This window comes from Palaemon carinicauda, chromosome 18 (assembly GCF_036898095.1).
Source record: "Palaemon carinicauda isolate YSFRI2023 chromosome 18, ASM3689809v2, whole genome shotgun sequence".
In the NCBI taxonomy this organism is placed as follows: domain Eukaryota; kingdom Metazoa; phylum Arthropoda; class Malacostraca; order Decapoda; family Palaemonidae; genus Palaemon; species Palaemon carinicauda.
The window spans coordinates 22,186,583-22,204,899 of record NC_090742.1 but is presented as its reverse complement, the minus strand read 5'-3'; the positions used below and the strand labels follow the sequence as shown (position 1 = coordinate 22,204,899).

Below are 18,317 nucleotides of genomic sequence, written 5' to 3'. Positions count from 1 at the left end.
GAGTGAACTCTTGCTCGTAAGTAGACACTTACCGAAAGGTAAATGTAGTGAAACAGATTTTGTTCCATTGAGTACACAAATCTTCTAAACTCCATTAGTGTACATTTGTAAAGTGGTAACTGTAAGTGGTGATCTGGTCAGTAACTGTTTCCTTTTTGGTTTTCAAGCACACAGCTGGCTTGACCACATGACCTCACCCGTTCACCAGAGGGGGAATACACTGTACTGCTCTTATTCTCTGTAGCCAAATATTTTTTCACAAACATAAAATGTCATGTCCTGATTCATGACCTGGCTCCTGATTACATGTTCCTGGATCCATTCACATTTTAGGGAAAGGAAATGGACCCAGAACAGATTGATGAATACATAATCTCTAGCCTTGAGGTACAGTTGACTGATTCATGTTTGGTCAAGGTAACACCTTTCAGACACAGATATATAGGTGCTTTGAGGATGGGATATGTGCTGGACTTCTGATATATCTCACTAAGGTTGTGCTGAGGATAACCCTACAAATTGGCTATTGTTTGAGGAGTTTCCTGGCCTCCAAATCCAAGCAATGACAATCAGTAGATTCTTCCTTCAGAAGGGATTGGACTTTGCTACACTCGTTCTTACCTCTGAGGCTTGGTTCAGGTGTTAAGAGGAAGAAGAAAGGTGGGGGCAATGCAGAGGTAAATCCCCAGCTATCAGTAAGGGGATATCTTCCCTTGCACATTCTCTCCCTCTTCCATCCAAATCTGTTCCATACCTGTCTTCCAGATTCTATCTGGACATGCAACAGAGGTAGTATGATCCTTGGAGACCTTTTTTGGGGGTCTAATAAAAGTGGCTGCTGAGTAGTTGTGTAGCAATCTTAGCTCTGTTATGAGACTTAGTATGCAGTCTGTTTTAGGAACTCATTTGGTACAAGTCTCAGGGAGATGGAGAAAGACTGGTTTTTCTACCTCCTTTTTCACATTCTGAAGTGAGTCAACAACTACAACCTCTACACGGTGGTCAGACGTCAGATGATTGTAAAGTATATGATGTAATACTTTTTGTTTAGACTACTTTAGTTCAGAAGCAACTACTCCATCCACTTGACAAGGGGAAGGATGGATCGGTATCTTTCCAAACATCTCTTGATGTGCCTGAATATACACTACCAGCATCATCTCTCAGTTAGGATGATAGGTTTTTTTAATCCTAGTACCGGTTTCCCTTTAGACAGTACTGGCCAAGGCACTAACATCATCGATGTGTCTATGATTAGCTGTTAGGAAGTTGTCAGAGTTGCCTTCCTGAAGGATGACATGTTTAGGGAGAAAAGAGTCTTCAAATTTGTTTATATAGGAATTCCTCTTACCCATGAGTGGGTCTCCCTATTTTAAGGAATGAAAAGTTTGTAAAAGCATCGGAACAAATAGATTTTAAAAGTAATTTGTATCTTTCTTAGCTATACAAACCTGAATTCTTTAAATTTAATTTCCCACCTCAACCACCCCTCTCAGTCCTAGGCCTAAGGGCTAAAGGGGATATTCTGTGATGGTGCTGGGTGGGGCTTCCCAATTACTTCACTTTTCATTAATCAACTATCTTGCCAACAGTTCAATGGCCATTCCAGCACCAGTGAAAATATCTTTGTTTTAAAGGACTGGTTTGTATGGCTAAGAAAAATAAAAATTTATAAATTTTATTTTAATTTGATAATTGACATTTGGTTAACCATGAGCACCGAGTGTTAAGGCATAAATAAATTAGAAATTTCTTTCTTAATGAACGATACTTTGGACTGAACTATAAACTGACCATTTTGACTAGGTTTCTGTTCACCATTGAAGACTTTTAGCCCCCCTCCCAATTTACTGGAGAGACGTACTCCTGAAATTTTATGACTTTCGATATTTTACAAGCAGAACTTTTTCTTAATGTTTGATCGTTATTCTGAACAGAGTATAAAAGTGATGGTAAATTACAGTATTAAGTAACTAGTTGGAAAGACCTCCCAGAAAAAGTCCTTAAATGTTTCACTTTTTTCTCATGACAGATACAGATATTAGGCAATCATACTTAATGTGAGTCTATTTTTGCCATTTCCAAAATAAGCTGACGTCATAAAAGTAAAGTAATTACTCTAGTTAATTGAAGTCAGCAAGTGTACTGATGAGAGATCAAGGTTGAGCATTTATCTCAGTCTTCCTCTAGATATTATTTTTATATCCTAAACCAACAGAAGAGGACCATAAATTGGATACCATAGTAGTAAATCAAGTCTTGATGAAGACTAGTAATCTCTTAAGTCTATGATAACTAAATAAATAAATTAATTTCTTGATTAACATTAGCAAGAAATGCATGGTTACTTGAAAATGGTGAAAGTTATATTCTTCAGCTACAAATCCATCACTATATTCTCGGTGCTATTCATTCAATATGTGGCGATGGAGATTTCCCACCCCTTCACAATTGGAGGTCTTGCATATTGGATAATTACTGTACATCTTTAATAATTTTACTTACATAGTTACTTGGCATTTTTAATTTCATGGTCACGTTTTCAGTAGTGTTTAATATAATTTTACTTCTTTCTTTCTGATTTTTTAAGTTTCTGACAGATTATTAATTTCATAAGACTTTTTGTGGAGTCTGTTGTGTGCCTTAACTTTTATTGATTCTAGATATAGTATATTAAAGTTTCTTTGGTTTAGGAGTTTGCTGTGACAAAAAGTTATGCTTGAAAATAAATATTATGATAGCATCTTTTTTTTCTTTTTTTTTTACTAAATTAGAGAATTTTAGAATTTTATTATCTCAAGGAAATAAGCAAATGTTAGATGTTCATTCATAATTTTAAAGTTAAGCTTTGTTAAAGTCAAGTGAGTATAAAACTGAATTCATTTATTTTGAGAGCCTAATATGTTATTGCTACTCTGTATAGCTGGAGTTGTGTGTGAAAATTCTTGGAGATATACTAGATGTGCTGTTTTGTGCCGATGTTGGATCAACGTTCGACGACATGACGTTGCTCAGTTCAAAAATGCTGGAAAACATTCTCACCATTGTGTATAAGATGACCAGAGATGACCCCTTAATAGTGAGTAAATATTAATTTTACCTGTGTTAGAATTTCATAACTAGATTATTTCACTATTCTGTTGAAAGTATAATTAGCACATAGGTCTTTTTTTGGGAAAGATTGACATTTAGATTGAAATGGACTCTTGTCTGTGTTATTTATAAAAGATGAGTCATAAGTATATGTATAAGTCTGAGTTTTGATATTTATAGGAGGAATCAATTTAGGGAGATACAGTACAGGACGAATGTGTGGAAAAATTCACTTCATGTCTAACGTTCATAAAGCAAAATGCTGTCAGAGAAACAGTTATGATGATATGGATCTTGCAATATGAATTTTTATTTTATTTTCTTTATAGGAATAGTTTTAGGATTGCTTTTGAGGAATTTGTATTTTGTAAATACTTTATGTATTTTTGCTTACCTGTCTAACATTTAACTCATTTCTTGCAGTGTAAGTTTGTGAGTGTACTCGTGTCTCTCTTGCGGCAGATGAACGAAAAACACTTTTTCTCCTTCTTGAATCGCTTTTCAACTCAGGATCTGCTTTATCAGTTTTTGGTGGAGCTTCAGATGGTCTTACAAGACCTTATAGTCCAACCAGTATTTCCTGCTGATTGGGCTGAGATGATACTCTTACAAAACAGGTATATTGGAGTTCAATTTATTGTTACTGTGTATGCAGTTTATACAATATTGTATTGTTTAATCAGACCCCGGGGAAAATGCAGCAGATATTTATTAATTTAAATATGTAAGGGCCCATACAGTCTAGTCTCCCTTTTGCATCTAAAATTATGTTTTGACAGGTATTGGAAATTAATTTTTCATTGGCATGGTACTGTACATTTTTTGATTGAAAATATATAATATTTTGTTAATGGAGTACAGTAAGTCGAGGACTCAATATGACTGATGGATTTCAGTACAGTATTTCTTTTTTTATAGTTGGTTCCCAAACAGTATATCTTTTGACTTTTCAGTATTTAATATATATGTACAGTCGTATTCCGTATGTATGTTATTATTGGACTGTGATTTTCACTTGCAGTGTGATATTAAAGGTGCTACATCAGTTGTCCCGGGTTATATCTGATAAAATGAGGGAGCCTTTTAGGGAGCTCGTATGGTACAATTTCTTCCATTGTGCTATCAAGTTTTTAACACAGGTAAGTTCCTTTGAGCTATGATGATATGTAATATTGGGTAATTTGATATGTGTCTTAACAGTTTAAAGCCATGGCTTGTATCTCAGTTTAAAGCCATGGCTTGTATCTCAGTTTAAAGCCATGGCTTGTATCTCAGTTTAAAGCCATGGCTTGTATCTCAGTTTAAAGCCATGGCTTGTATCTCAGTTTAAAGCCATGGCTTGTATCTCTCAAAGGGAGGTATTTTTGTAGACTTTTTGCTGAAATTAGTAAGAAATAAATTGTTCATAAACTAAGATTATCTAAAATTATAGAAATTCAATAATTTTTCCACTCGGAATAAATAATAAGAAATGGCAGAAATGTATTAATCTTTTACAGATGTACCATTAAAAATCACTCAAACACAAAATTGATAAATTTTTATACATAAAAAGTGCACTGATGGGAGAAGGTGAGTAATATGAAGATATAATATTTCTTTTATGTGTATTTACTCGACTACTGGTTCGGACTGTATACACTACACTAATGATGATGATGATGATGTTATGAAACTTTGGTTATGGTGAAGGAAATTAAATTTTTTCACCCCAAGGCATCAGAATGCTTGAGGTAACGTGAACAGAGAGAAGAATATACCATACACAGGGTAGCATATGATATAAAATGTTAATCCATTGATAGAGAAAATATGAATTAATTTTTATTTTTTTATCTGCTCAAGAGTTGGCACTTATACACCCTGTAATTTGTAATTCCACTACTTATTAGAAGACAATTTCCACTTACACAAATGCTGCCCATTAACACAAATAGTGGAATATTGAGACTTGGGGTGAACACTATTTGAAAGAGACTGGTGAGAAGACAGCAACAGAATATATCTACATGCACTTCATTTACATAGATTCCACCATTTGGTGTAAGGCAAATTCAAATTTTGATACATGATTTTTTTTCTTCTCAATCCAGAGGTTTTCAAATCTGCATATCTGAAACCTATGGATTTTATGAGCTAACTGTAAAAGGTTTGTATTCATTAACCACAATTATTTTAATATAGTAATTTTTAAATATTTTTTGATTTTATGTTTTTACAGTTGTATCTACTTTTTAAATTTTTCATTTTTTTTTAAAAACAGCCATCTTTGCAACTTGAAAAGTTCACCCAGAGTAAGAGAATCAAGATTCTTAGTCGTTATCGTGATATGCGTAGAGAAACGGCTGCTGAAATCAGAAGTCTGTGGTTTAGTTTAGGTAGGTGTCTTTCATATTGCTCTTTTGTAATACTGTGTTGTGTTTTTCTCTCAAAAATTTTTTTTATGTGAAGTGTTGTAGTTATAGTTAAGCTTTGTTGTTGTTTTAGATTAAGCTGGCTGCATGCCAGCATGGGTCTTTGCTTCTAAAGCAGCTCATATGCTTTCCAGATGTGATCTACTTTCTCACTCATAATTTGATCTTTGTTCTTATCTGATGTCATTTTGTACGTAAACCTGTATGGGTTAATTTTTTCTCATGCAGGTCAACATAAGATTAGATTCGTAGCAGCAAGTGTCCCGGGGCAGTCTATGGTTGGACCCTTTTTGGAAATGACAATGATTCCAGAAGTGGAGCTAAGAAAAGCAACCATTCCCATTTTCTTTGATATGATGCAGTGTGAGTTTTATTCACAACGTGATCAAGGGAAGAACTTGGTTCCGGATATGGCACGCAATAATCAGAAGATTAAAGGAAAATTTAATGTGGTAAGACAATTTTTTATTATGTTTGTGTTTCTATGAATATTTTTTTTTATGATTTGTGTTTATGAGAAATTGTTCAAAGTGAATATTATTCTAGTGATTTTTTAAGAACTCTCCAAGACTTTCGTCTGGTATGTAATCGGCATAATGAAATTTTAAAGTGCTTTTGTTTTTTAATGGTATACCCCATACACTAATTTGGGGACATTTAAAGCATTGGGAATTTCTTTTTGTAAAGTGCTAACTTTGGCACAGTGAACTAAAGTTCAGCAAACTAATTCAACCAAAAGAGTAACAACTTTAATTACCTCCGCCAAGCGGCGGAGGTTATGTTTTCGGTTCGGTTTGTTTGTTTGTTTGTTTGTTTGTTTGTTTCTCTGTTTGTCTGTCTGTCTGTGGACAACGTAGAGGCCACATTTCTACACGGAATCACTTCAAACTTGGCCAAGTAGTTCCCCAATGTGTATGGAAGAACTGATTAAATTTTGGTCAAGGTCACCCCAAGGTCAAGGTCACAGGGGTCACTGGTGTCACTATGACATAAGTGGCCATATCAAGAGACAGAAATAAAGCACTGACTTTTGCATAAGCCAACAGGGAAGTCCTAGTCCAGGCGCAACCCATGGGTGATGTTCAAATTTATAAAGGTCAAAGGTCAAGGTCACCTTGGCGGAGGTATGTCCTCTACGAGGACCATGTCCGCGTTCAGGACTTGCTCACTTGTTTCATATGTATCAACCATTTTGCAATGGTACCCATGTCACCTTCATTACTTATAAGAATAGACATTTATATACGGCTAGGTCTGTAAGTGTTAAGATATTTTAGCCTAGTGGTCTAGTTAAATTATATTTCATAACTAATTGCACAAGGCCCCTAGACATTGGTATGTATGAATTTTGACATTTTAAAACTATAAACATTCAATGTGTCAATAAATTCTTTAACCTGAATATTTCCTTTAATTCTCTATTTTGTAATTCATCTAATACAGAATAAAGCAAGCAAAGGGCATGATTACTCAGCATTTTTTCAATCTCATACAAAGTTATTTCTCTAGTTTGGTATCAACTGTAAGTGGATTTTTGTAAAATATTTCTGTTTTGAAGGTAGAAGTTTAGTCAGTGGTCAGGGTAAACTACTAGAGTTTAGTGAATAGGAAACCATATTAGTTTACCCATTGTTTTTTGTCATGGAATCTTGTCTGAGAAAGGGGATTTATATATAAATTAGATAAAGTCTACATTAGAATTTAAATACTGTAACCAACTAAATATGTGCTAAAGTATGGTTATGAATGTTTAAATGATACTAGATTTTGCATCCTCTTTAAATTGCTTTCATTAACTTTATATCTAGTGATTCTGATTTACATTTTGCATCAATTCTCAAACTGGTGAAGGTAAAGTTCAGTTTTGTTTACGGTAATTGTTTTACCCGTGGTATTGCATAAGTGTTTCACTGTTCATTCTTCAACAGTCAACAATCCAGTATGGATGTGTTTTAAAGTACATGTACATCATTATATTTGAAATACGTGTTTTAATTTTACCTGTTGTACAGGTAGCACTCCCTTAGTAAACTTCTTTAGATTGGGCTTCAGAAATTTATGATTTATTTTATTTCAGTATTTAGATTCAAGTTGCTTGAAAATACTTTTCTGAATGCAATTGATTAATTTTATATTGATTATTTGCAGGTTTTGATTTTTTCTAAATCTTGCTATTGTGTTTACTAACATTTTTTTGAAATTTGCAGTTTGAGAGTGAAATATTAGAGAAATTAGATCATCTTGTTGAGGGTGGCCATGGTGATGACCATTACAGAGAAGTTTTCCAAACCTTGGTGGGTGCATTGTGTGAAGACCATGCTACTATGAGGGAACCAGGGCTAAGGCTTGTTAATACAGTTTCAAGGTTGATGGACCGTTTGCTGCAGTACCGCACAATCATGAGCACGCCAGATAATTCACCTGACACTAGAATGAGCTGCACCGTTAATTTGCTGGTAAATATTTCCATCTAGCAATCACTCAATTATCCACAAGAATTGATAGGGGACCTTTCTTCAGAGTAGGTCAAGCATTTTCATTTAGAAATCTTAGAAATTCTAATGAATTATTATTGATATGTTTTTGTATAACTTTAAATTTCATTTGTTAAGACTTTAAATGACAATACAAAACTTTCTTTTAAATTGGATTTATCACATATTTTATTGATAGTCATTCTTTAATTTTTTTTATAGAAGTGAACCTTAGATTAAATGTACCAAGAACTTGGATAACAGGAAAAAGAATAAAAGAAAATGATTTTGAATTCAATTTTACTTTCAGGACTTTTACTCTGAGATCAATAGGAAGGAATTATATCTGCGCTATGTTTATAAACTTCAAGATCTTCACTTGGGATGTGACAACTACACTGAAGCTGGTTACACGCTACTCCAGCATGCTAATTTACTGCGTTGGTCATCTGAGGATTTACAGCCAGCTCTCAAATCACCACTTGTCCGCTGTGTGAAACACGATGAACTAAAGGAGAAATTATATGAGCGTATTATCAGTTACTTTGATAAAGGCCAGGTAAGTTCTTTCATTTTAACTGTTAATGGTATTTTGTGCGTCTGGACTGACATGATCTCTAGTCTACACCTCTTTTGTGTTAAGTTACCATTTTCTTGTTGTAGGTTGTTGTATGCAGTATGAAATCTTGTATCAGTGTCTTATATAATCTTGACACGTGAGCTTCTTCGAGCTGTAGAATGTCATAGAAATACAGAACTGAAAATATAGCAGATGGTGTACTGTATTGACCAAAGACTGAACAAAAACTGATGAGATAAATAAAACTTCCACTGAATAATAGGCCAGTACACAAAAATTGGAAACTTAGTGGAGAAAAATTTATAAAGAACAAGTAAAAGATAGAGTAACAAAAATAAGATTTCTGTCTATTTTAGATCTTACTTGGCATTGTTTTTTCATGATTTCCAGTGTCTTTCTACTGAGCTTTTTATTTTACTACTACTATTTTTTGATGAATGCAGGAGTTAATGGGAGAAGTACAAGAGGAAGGCCAAGGTTTGGGTGGATGGATGGAGTGAAGAAAGCTCTGGGTGATAGGAGGATAGATGTGAGAGAGGCAAGAGAGCGTGCTAGAAATAGGAATGAATGGTGAGTGATTGTGACGCAGTTCCGGTAGGCTCTGCTGCTTCCTCCGGTGCCTTAGATGACCGCGGAGGTAGCAGCAGTAGGGGATTCAGCGTTATAAAGCTTCATCTGTGGTGGATAACGGGGGAGGGTGGGCTGTGGCACCCTAGTAGTACCAGCCGAACTCGGTTGAGTCCCTTGTCAGGCTGGGAGGAACGTAGAGAGTAGAGGTTCCCTTTTTTGTTTTATATGTTTGATGTTGGCTACCCCCCAAAATTGGGGGAAGTGCCTTGGTATATGTATTTACTACTATTTTTGGGTAACTGTTTCTCATCCTTTCTCATAATATGTGCAATCCAACAACATTTATATTCTAGCTTGGTGAATACCACTTTTCGTGATTTTTTCCATTCGCAATATGATCATCTGACGTAGTGCACTCAAGCCATTACTAAAGGCTCCCAAGCATTTCTTCAGCCTCTAGCTGCGTACGATTTTTAACCTTTGACTTTACCTCTGTTCCGGCTTCCTATTTTCTATCTTGCTATCCAAGCTCTTTTAACTTTTACCCCAGGATGCAACTGTGTAGTTTTGCCCTTGTGGCAATTCAGTACCAAGCCATATAACCCAAATTCTATAAATAAATAAGTTCCATGCAGTATGTTACCGCTACATAACGTAGAGTACTAAGTAGTACAGATCATCATGAGTTTTTGGCCTATTCACCATGGGAATACTGTACTTCTGTTTACTAGGTCGCCCTTTATACTGGCTATCTTCTAGTATGCTTTTACATTTTGAGTCCTTCATGTGTTCTATTTGATTAATTGCACACTCATAGGCACTAGAGTTGTAGCTTCATGCTAAATGGGTAGATGAGACATTGCAATTTACAACTTTTTAGGGGAACTGCTTTAGGAGAACAAGATCATCCAAGTAGATTTTCATCTGATTTTAATTTGCATTAAAGCAACAACACTATTGTTATAGCTTTAAGTCAACTAGCAACTAGGCATGGTTTTTAGGCATGGTTTCCTTACCTTTGTACAAATTGGCAAAGCAAATGCACATTGGGATCACCTGGATACCTACACCTTTCCTCTGTTCAGCCTGATTTGCCCACTGATACACCACGCTAGGTGTCTTGAATGTAGATCACAGACTTACTTGTCAATCCTTGTCTAGAAGCTCCTCTCAGATCCAGCTGTGGAATCCTACTTCTCAGCCTCGAGCCTTGTTTTCTGATTGAAGGGTAAAGATCTCTCCTCCTCTTGGGAGTTGTATATGCTTGTGAAGAGCTTTGATCATTCTTTTCTACCAGAGGACCTCAGGCCCCGAACTGCAACATGACCCATGTTCTCAGGTCTCTTACCTATTCCCTATATGAATTTTTAAAAGTCATCAGACTGAGCTGAGATTTGATTCTCAAGACTGCCAGTTTGCTTGTCTAAACCTTAGCATAGAGAGTAGCAAGTTGCAGAGAGACACTTTTAATAACCCTTTCTGAAGGTTAGAAGGAGGTCTTTTGTTTTCTACCCAAATTCGTGGCCAAAAGCAAGAACCTGTCGGTTAGCAATCAAGAGGCTCTGTGGTGCTATCTGAAGAGAATTCAACATCTTGGACTTGGGTGTTATTAACTTCCATAACACTTGGCAGAACCAAGAAAGGGATGTCAAAAACACAGTCTCTTGCTTTGTGAGACAATTAACGAACATTCGCTTCAACCATTGAAAGGATTGACATACCAACTTAAACTAGAGCTTACAAAATCAGGTATTGGTTCCACTTTAGCCCTCTGAAGAATCTTGCAGTTAAACAGACAATGAAGGAGTTTGGAAGTGCCAAACAAACATCTCAACCTTCTATATAAGGGAAGGTACTTTCAATCCCAGCACTTTTGTTCTTGGCCTTGTGATGGCTTCTCAAATAGTTTTGTTGCTGCCCCAGCTCCCACACGGGATGGAAATTATTTTGGGTATGGTAACATGTTCGATGTAAGCCTGACTCATCTTTTCTTCCCTCAGTGGGATGAAGCAGTCATACTATTATACACTGGATATCACATTGATACTGGTAAGCTACATTTATGAGCAAAATTCTTATGAAACTAGACCTGCAAATAGTAGGTATCCTCTGTTCTCTCTTTGCAAGGAGGAGAATTGGCTATTGTGCCCCTAATACCACACTGTCTCCCCCATTTAAGGGAGACAGATTCCTTCACTGACAGAGAATAACAGGTACATGACTAAGTACTGGCCAGGACGTATCGACCTACTCATCCCAGTGATTGGTTAATTGCAGGGAGCTAGAGTCATCTCTCTCAGTCTTGTAGAGGTCCTAGGGGACTGACAGACTCCTAGGAAGAGGAAAAATCAATCAGTTCGATGGAAGAGGAATTCCTACCCACCAAAAAGCGATTCTCCCTATTTTAAAAGGCAAAAGGTTTTTATACACTTAGGAACAAATTAAAAATTTTAAAAGTATTTTATATTTTTCCTAGCTATACAAATATGAGTCCTGTAAAATTAATCTTTCACCTCAATGACCCCTCCCAGTCTTGAACCAAAGGTCATAAGTGAAGTATTTGACAGGAGAGTGAGCTTGGTTACTTGCCTGCACTCACTACCACTCATTTATCAACTTGTTAACAATTTTGAAGAGTGTTTCATCTCTGCTGAAGTCGTTTCCTATTTGTTTCTACATGAATACAAACCCTCATCTTTTAATAGGCATATGCTTTCAGCAAAGCTGGATACAGTTGTTAAAACTTTAACGAGGTGGCGATAGATAGTGCTGGGTGGCTGGGAAGCCCTACCACCCAACAGGCCACTGAGCCTTCACTTTGTTTTCAGCCACTGGATAGTACAGACATACTACAAGTGCCCTCAATTGGGTGTTTCAATCTTATGCTTTTCTTTTAAATAATTGTGTTAGCGGATCACTAAGTGGTTTCCCGATGACTAAGATTCATACATTTGGATACCTTTCCTTTAGTCCATCAGAATGTCCCTCTTGTCCTCTAGCCTTTTGCCCTGGGGGTTCATGTAACCTTATTTGGTACCATTCAAATTAAGGCTTACTTTCTGGATGTTCTTGACAGTCGGTTTGTCTTTTTTCCCTCTGGGAAGGAATGTTCTAAGACCATACAAGTTGATCTCTTGTCACAATGAGAATCTTGTTCTGGCTGTAACCCAGCTGCATGTCTATGCAGAATTAGAGGACCGAAGTATGCTGATAACACATTGAGCATTCATTTCAGAAAATTGAGAGATGTAATGCAGTTTCTCTCGCCCGGCCAAAAACTTTTGACTGGATGATATCATTGGAGAACCCGTTCTTCAGCGGCGCGAACATCAGCTATTGCTTCAGGATTTTGGAAAGCATCAATGGTAAGCAGCCAGCAATTTCCCTACCTTCAGGTTTCAGTGGAATAGGAGACATGGGATGATCAGGCTAGGTGGCTGACTGATGATTTCATCTCCAGGGAAGTTCCATTCAAACCCCACCTCCAGAAATCTTACTTTTCATAAACAAATTGAAGGAGGATGGAGATACACTTCAGGTACATGATCACATCATGGAAATGGTTCTTGAAATAAAGATACCTACTTTATAAGTAGGGTTGGTAAACTACTTGTTATGTACTTGAGAGACGATGCTCGTCCATTCCCTTTATCAAGCAGGTACACATTTGAGAAGTCGACTAGGTAGGCGTAAGGCTATTTGGTAGATTCATGTGGCAGGAGGGTTGTGCAAGCAAACAGATTCAGTTGACAGTAACATTGTGTAAGATCATTTGTGATCCCTAAATAATTGCAGGGCAGAAAGGCTTTGTACTTCCTGCCCTTCGTTATCGTCCAACTGGCTGAGCATTTAGTTGGAGCCGTATCCAGCTTCACTGAAAGCATAGTCTTATTAAAGGACTCATGTTTGTATAATTAGTAAAAATACAAAGTACTTTAGAAATATATGATCTTAAAGGACCCAGGTTTGTATATCTAGGAAAAATACAAATTACTTTAAAATATTTTTTATTTTGTGTTATATTTGTTTGTGTGAACAATGTTTTCATAAGATTCATATTTCTAGAACTTTAAATTCTTACGCTATATTTTTTACACTTTTTTTTCTTGTAGATGTGGGAAGATGCTCTCCAACTTTGCAAAGAACTTGTCAAGCATTATGAAGAGGTCATTCTCAACTACACCAAATTATCTGATCTCCTTAAACGTATGGCTCAATTTTATGAAAACATCATGAATCCACAGAATCTTAGACCAGAGCCAGAATATTTCAGAGTCGCTTACTATGGGAGAGGCTTTCCGGCATTTTTACAAAATAAGGTGTGTATCTTGTGCAACTACTTTTATTGTAATTGGTTATGATTCCTGTTGTAAGTTCTATTTATAGTTATGTTTATAAGAAAAAATGATAGATTTGCACTTCGCTGTAATAGTTTCTGCAGTTTGATATTTCTGATATTTTGTAGCTTAGAGTTGTCCTTTCCATAGTGTTTTCATAATTGTACAGCAATCTGAGGTCATTATTAAAAAATGTGACGGTCAAGAATGTGCAAAACATCTTAATTTTCTTTTTGTCAGTACATATGCTGCAATAAATTACTTTGAAGGTCCCTCAAGTTGTGGTGACGATTTTCTTTTAATTAAACAAAGAATGTGATCATAAACTATTACCCCTTGCCCATCCTAAAAAGCCTTTCGAGGTACAGCATGGTCTACTATTTTAGAAACCTTTCTGAAGCTGCTCCTGCACCCTAGTTAATGCCTCTGTTATCCTTTTCGAGAAACTTTTTCATTTCATCTAACACTATAAAAGAAGACCCAACAGAAAAATTATTACCTAGGACACCAGAATTTTATGTGATTTCTATGTATAAATGACTACGTGTTAGATGACCTTAAAACTGGAAATAGATAATTATGGTATAGAAGAAGGGGAAATTATGAAGTTTTGTTGTACAATTTCATAATTCTTGGATTGTTTGTTACTTGTAATACGAAACTTTTACTTTAATGAATTTTACTATGCATTCATCGTGCTAACATCATCAAAGCTACGTAGTGGGAACATCACCACGTGCAAATTAATACCAAGAACTTCTTATAATCTTTGTTAGCAACCAGTGAGTAACACCCTCTTCAGTTTCAACTGAATTTATTATTTTGAAAATATTGATAATCTAGTAGTGGAATTTGAGCTGGAGAAAAAAAGGTATGTATTTATCTGGTTTCAAGTAACAGGTATATGCCAAAGGGATGTCTCATATGGTATCAGATCTTTCTTTATCAAAGCTTTCAGTTACCTGAATCCCTGGGGCTTAATGTTATCAGAGTCAAGGATAGAAAAATGAGTCAAAAGATTAGATACATTATTCACTCCTTCACTAGCGTCTGTGGACCATGCACTGGTGATAATCCTTTGATATTTTGTTTTGTTTGGTTGACATACATGTTTCTCTCATATTGTTTGTGAAAGTGCAAGGTGGTTTGCCAGGGAGTTTTGATTCAATAATAAAAGAAAGTTTTTAGTCTTTGTGAGAGGTAAAGCAAAGCAATTACTAAATATTTCATAATCAAGGAAGTATGGTGTGTTGACGATGTTTATGATGTGAGGTATAGAATTGGTTTGAATGTATTTGATTTTAATATAAGGTTATATTGGTCTGTCCATTACATAGCCTCTCCAAAGAGTGTGGTAGTCAGTATGACAACTAGGTAAGGTTTATTGAAGTAACAAGAATTTATGATTAAAATACTCACTTTCTAGGCATCTATTTCCCTCCCCACTGTTAGTGATGTCAAGAGATTTTTAAGGATATATACTGGGTGGGAACAACTCTGATTATATGAAGTTCTTGGTCTTAATGTACCTGTGATGATGATCCCCATGGGGTGCCACCTATCGGGTCTATTTGGTATCATGTGAGGAGGAGAGAGAGAAAAGGGATTAGAAATAATTTGGTGTTTTCTTTAGAGGCTGGGAAGTCATTGACTTTGATGAGGTTAGTATGATGACTACAAAGTAAGTATTGATATGAGTTTTATTATTAGAATTCCATTTTTCTTATATACAGTAAATGAAGGTAAACATTCAATGTTGTTAGGTTTTAAATTTCTTTTGTAACTTTAGTCACAATTTTTTTTACTGGGTTGATTAGTTTTAAGCATGTTTTTCAAATGTATTTTTTATTAAGACAAACACATTCTTAATATATGAAAATTTAACTTGTTGCAAATTTTTGTACTGTACTAAATTTCAGCTTAAACTTAAGGGATTATATGTTTGTACTGAGTTAATGTGGATAATTTCATGCATATTATTTGCAGGTGTTTGTGTATCGTGGTAATGGTTATGAACGGCTGGGTGACTTTACATCAAGAATTTTGGATCAATTTCCCAATGCTGAGCTTATGAAGAAACTCACCCCACCTAGTGATGAAGTTAAAGAATCACCTCAGCAGTGTATGTTTTATATGTGACTACAGTATTAACATTTTTCAATATTAAACTTAGCCGGTGATTATATAAGCTGCAACTCTGTTGCTCGACAGAAAACTCTACGTTCAAAATACGCCAGCGATCGCTATGCAGGTAGGGGGTGTACATCAACAGCGCCATCTGTCGAGCAGGTACTCAGTACTCAATGTAAACACAGAACCAATTTTCTCTCTGTCGGGCTACCGGCAAGACCTACTAATTCGCTGTTACTAACTGGATTTGTTTTCACAACTATTTGGTGAAGTACACTATTCTAGTTTTGAGCTTTCGCTATGCAGGTGTTTTATCTTCATCTCAAAACTTGAACTCGTTTTGGATAGATTTAATTATGGTGACAAAGAGAGTATGGACTCTCTTTCAGTTTTAAATGGCCGACCCTTCCCTTAGACGGAAGTGTGTTTAGGTTTTTAGTAATTTTGCTTAACACGTTATAGATCTATATATTTTATATCTCTCCGCCTTTATTAGGCCTCTTCGATTAACTTTCCATTTATTATAAACATATAAAAATAAATTTTTATGTTTTGTTTATATGCGACCTTTCCTGATAGTTGGCGGTCCTAACTTGGAACCGAAGTTTATCAACGTTGAGCCCGTTATATCGTATTTAGCCTTTAAAGAATTTAAAACTTTTTAAATTTAATGTTTTATGAAAGAATTTCTTTGATAGTCTTCGTACTGTTTTCAAAGATGAACTAACGTTTAGTTTTTTAGACTACGCAGTTGTTGACGTTCAGGACGTTCAACATGCGCTCTATCGTTACGATAGAGAGAGAGTATTTCACGGTTTCACTTTGCAGTAAGAGTAAATCGATTCTGACGTTTTGTTCATTTTTTCTTAGCTTAAATGTTTTAAATTCTAAATTAAAGGAACTTTTTATTTGGAAAACCTTTCAGTTTTTTCCTTTAGTCAAATAACATGTTTTTTTGACGATATATAATTGGGCTCTTCTCTTAGGTGCGAAATCAAGAGAGAAAGAGAGAGAGAGATAGAGACGGAGGGAGAGAGAGGAGAGAAAACGTTCCGTTCAAGCGGGTAACGTTGTTCTCGTGTTACTCTCGTCCCTAGTCGCTGTACGGGGAAGAAGGTAAAACGTTTCTAGGGTTTTATTCTTGTCCCCAGGCTATGTGCGGTGAGAGATTGTAAACGTAGTTTATTTGAACTAGTGTTTAGTCTCTTTCCCAGCCACTGAATTTTTTATCTTTATATATGTTTTCTGTTTTTTGCTAGTATTAATGAGCTGCATTATACGACTGATTTCGCAATTACTACCTTTTAATGAAGGGTAGAATTGCGTGTTTCAGGTAGAAATCAGTAAAAGTTTTGATTTCAGTGAAATAAGTGCAAAACAGAAAATCGATAAAGTGATATGCGCAAAGTGTTACAGTGTTGCGCCCGAGGGTTCGTCTGTTCGTGCCTGTCGTTCGCCTAGTCCGGGACCTCTTACAAGCTCCCAAGCCCAGGGGAGAAGTAATGTCGAACGACTTATGGGTTTGAGAGGCCTTGATCAACGAACAGACGTTTTTTTCCCTCCGTGGTTTCGGGCGTATCTACCCAAGATCGCCCCACCCACACAAAGACGAGAGAGCCCATTTATTTCTCGTCTGCGGAAGAGGTTTCTCGTAAGAAACCATGGACCAAGGTCTCGCGGCTTATTAAGCGCAAGTCGGTCCCTTCCGCGCAAGTCCAACGGCCCAGTTGTAGCCACTGGGTCAGTTCGGACTCGCTGCAGTCTTCCGACGACTGCTCACCTCCTAAGAGAGGCAAAGCGGTACCGCATCAGGCAGTCACACCGTCTGTTGCCGCACCTGCTCCTGTAGACCCTAAGTGGTCTTTGCTGCAGACCATGCAGTCTCAGTTAACGTCATTGATGCGGGACTTTCGTGCGGAGAAGGTTGACACTGCACCAACCTCTAGCCTACAACCAACCACGGTTGTGCGTCCTGTGGACGCTGAGGCGACCTTCTGCCGCACTCCAGCTGAGAGAGTCCCGCCACCCATGCGTTCCAGTGTACCCTGCCAGCCGCATGTTGACGTTCAGTAACGCACGAAACCTTCCGTTGACGTTCGAGAGGTACAACAACAGTCTAAGTTGTTTTGTTTTGACGCGGTGCGTCAACCTCCGCATTCTAGAGTTGTTTTGACTGCTCAGTCTAGACAGTCAAAGCAGTCTCGAGTGGACACTGTATGTCCTCACGCACCTGTTGTGGTTGACAGTTCAGTTGTTGACAGTTCACAGACTGTCAAGCAGTTACATGACGTTGCCTTCTGGTCTGCTACTAATGCACCAGTGAGAGACTCACTGAGGTAACCTAGCTTTTATCGGACAAGGTTCCTGTAGATGAGGAAGTTGCTGTTCTCCCTCCTACTGATATTCCCTTGAGGACTCTGTCATTTGGAGAGGAGCCTTAAGCTGCTTAGCCTCCTATGGACTTTAATTAAATCATGATGATTTTTTAAGGATCTTCGTCCGGATCTTGTAACTGCTGCTCCTCGTTCGCCTAAACGTCAGAACTTACACTAGGCGTAGCTACTTCGAAGCCGTTGTTTTTAAGCTAGTGCTCTCTCGCTCTCCTAGAGAGCGTTACGTTGGCTAGGCGACTGGTTTTTGGACCAGGAGGAGTTTTAGGGATACAGCCTTTGATTTCCCTTCTTTTAAACTGGCTTATAGAGCGAGAGTCTGATAGGAC

The 18,317-nt window shown here is 36.8% G+C and overlaps 1 protein-coding gene across 7 annotated transcripts in view; it reads left to right on the top strand.

The window, feature by feature from the left end:
- The window catches only part of mbc (myoblast city), a 169,064-nt gene that overhangs the window by 65,043 nt on the left and 85,704 nt on the right, over positions 1-18,317 (top strand). For all 7 annotated transcript variants that reach the window (XM_068392117.1, XM_068392118.1, XM_068392111.1 and 4 more), the window contains 9 exons: positions 2,924-3,079; positions 3,517-3,710; positions 4,115-4,232; positions 5,357-5,471; positions 5,736-5,959; positions 7,715-7,963; positions 8,292-8,540; positions 13,244-13,450; positions 15,455-15,590. In XM_068392117.1, coding sequence (XP_068248218.1) covers positions 2,924-3,079; positions 3,517-3,710; positions 4,115-4,232; positions 5,357-5,471; positions 5,736-5,959; positions 7,715-7,963; positions 8,292-8,540; positions 13,244-13,450; positions 15,455-15,590 — 1,648 coding nt within the window. The remainder of the gene's footprint in view (positions 1-2,923; positions 3,080-3,516; positions 3,711-4,114; positions 4,233-5,356; positions 5,472-5,735; positions 5,960-7,714; positions 7,964-8,291; positions 8,541-13,243; positions 13,451-15,454; positions 15,591-18,317) is intronic.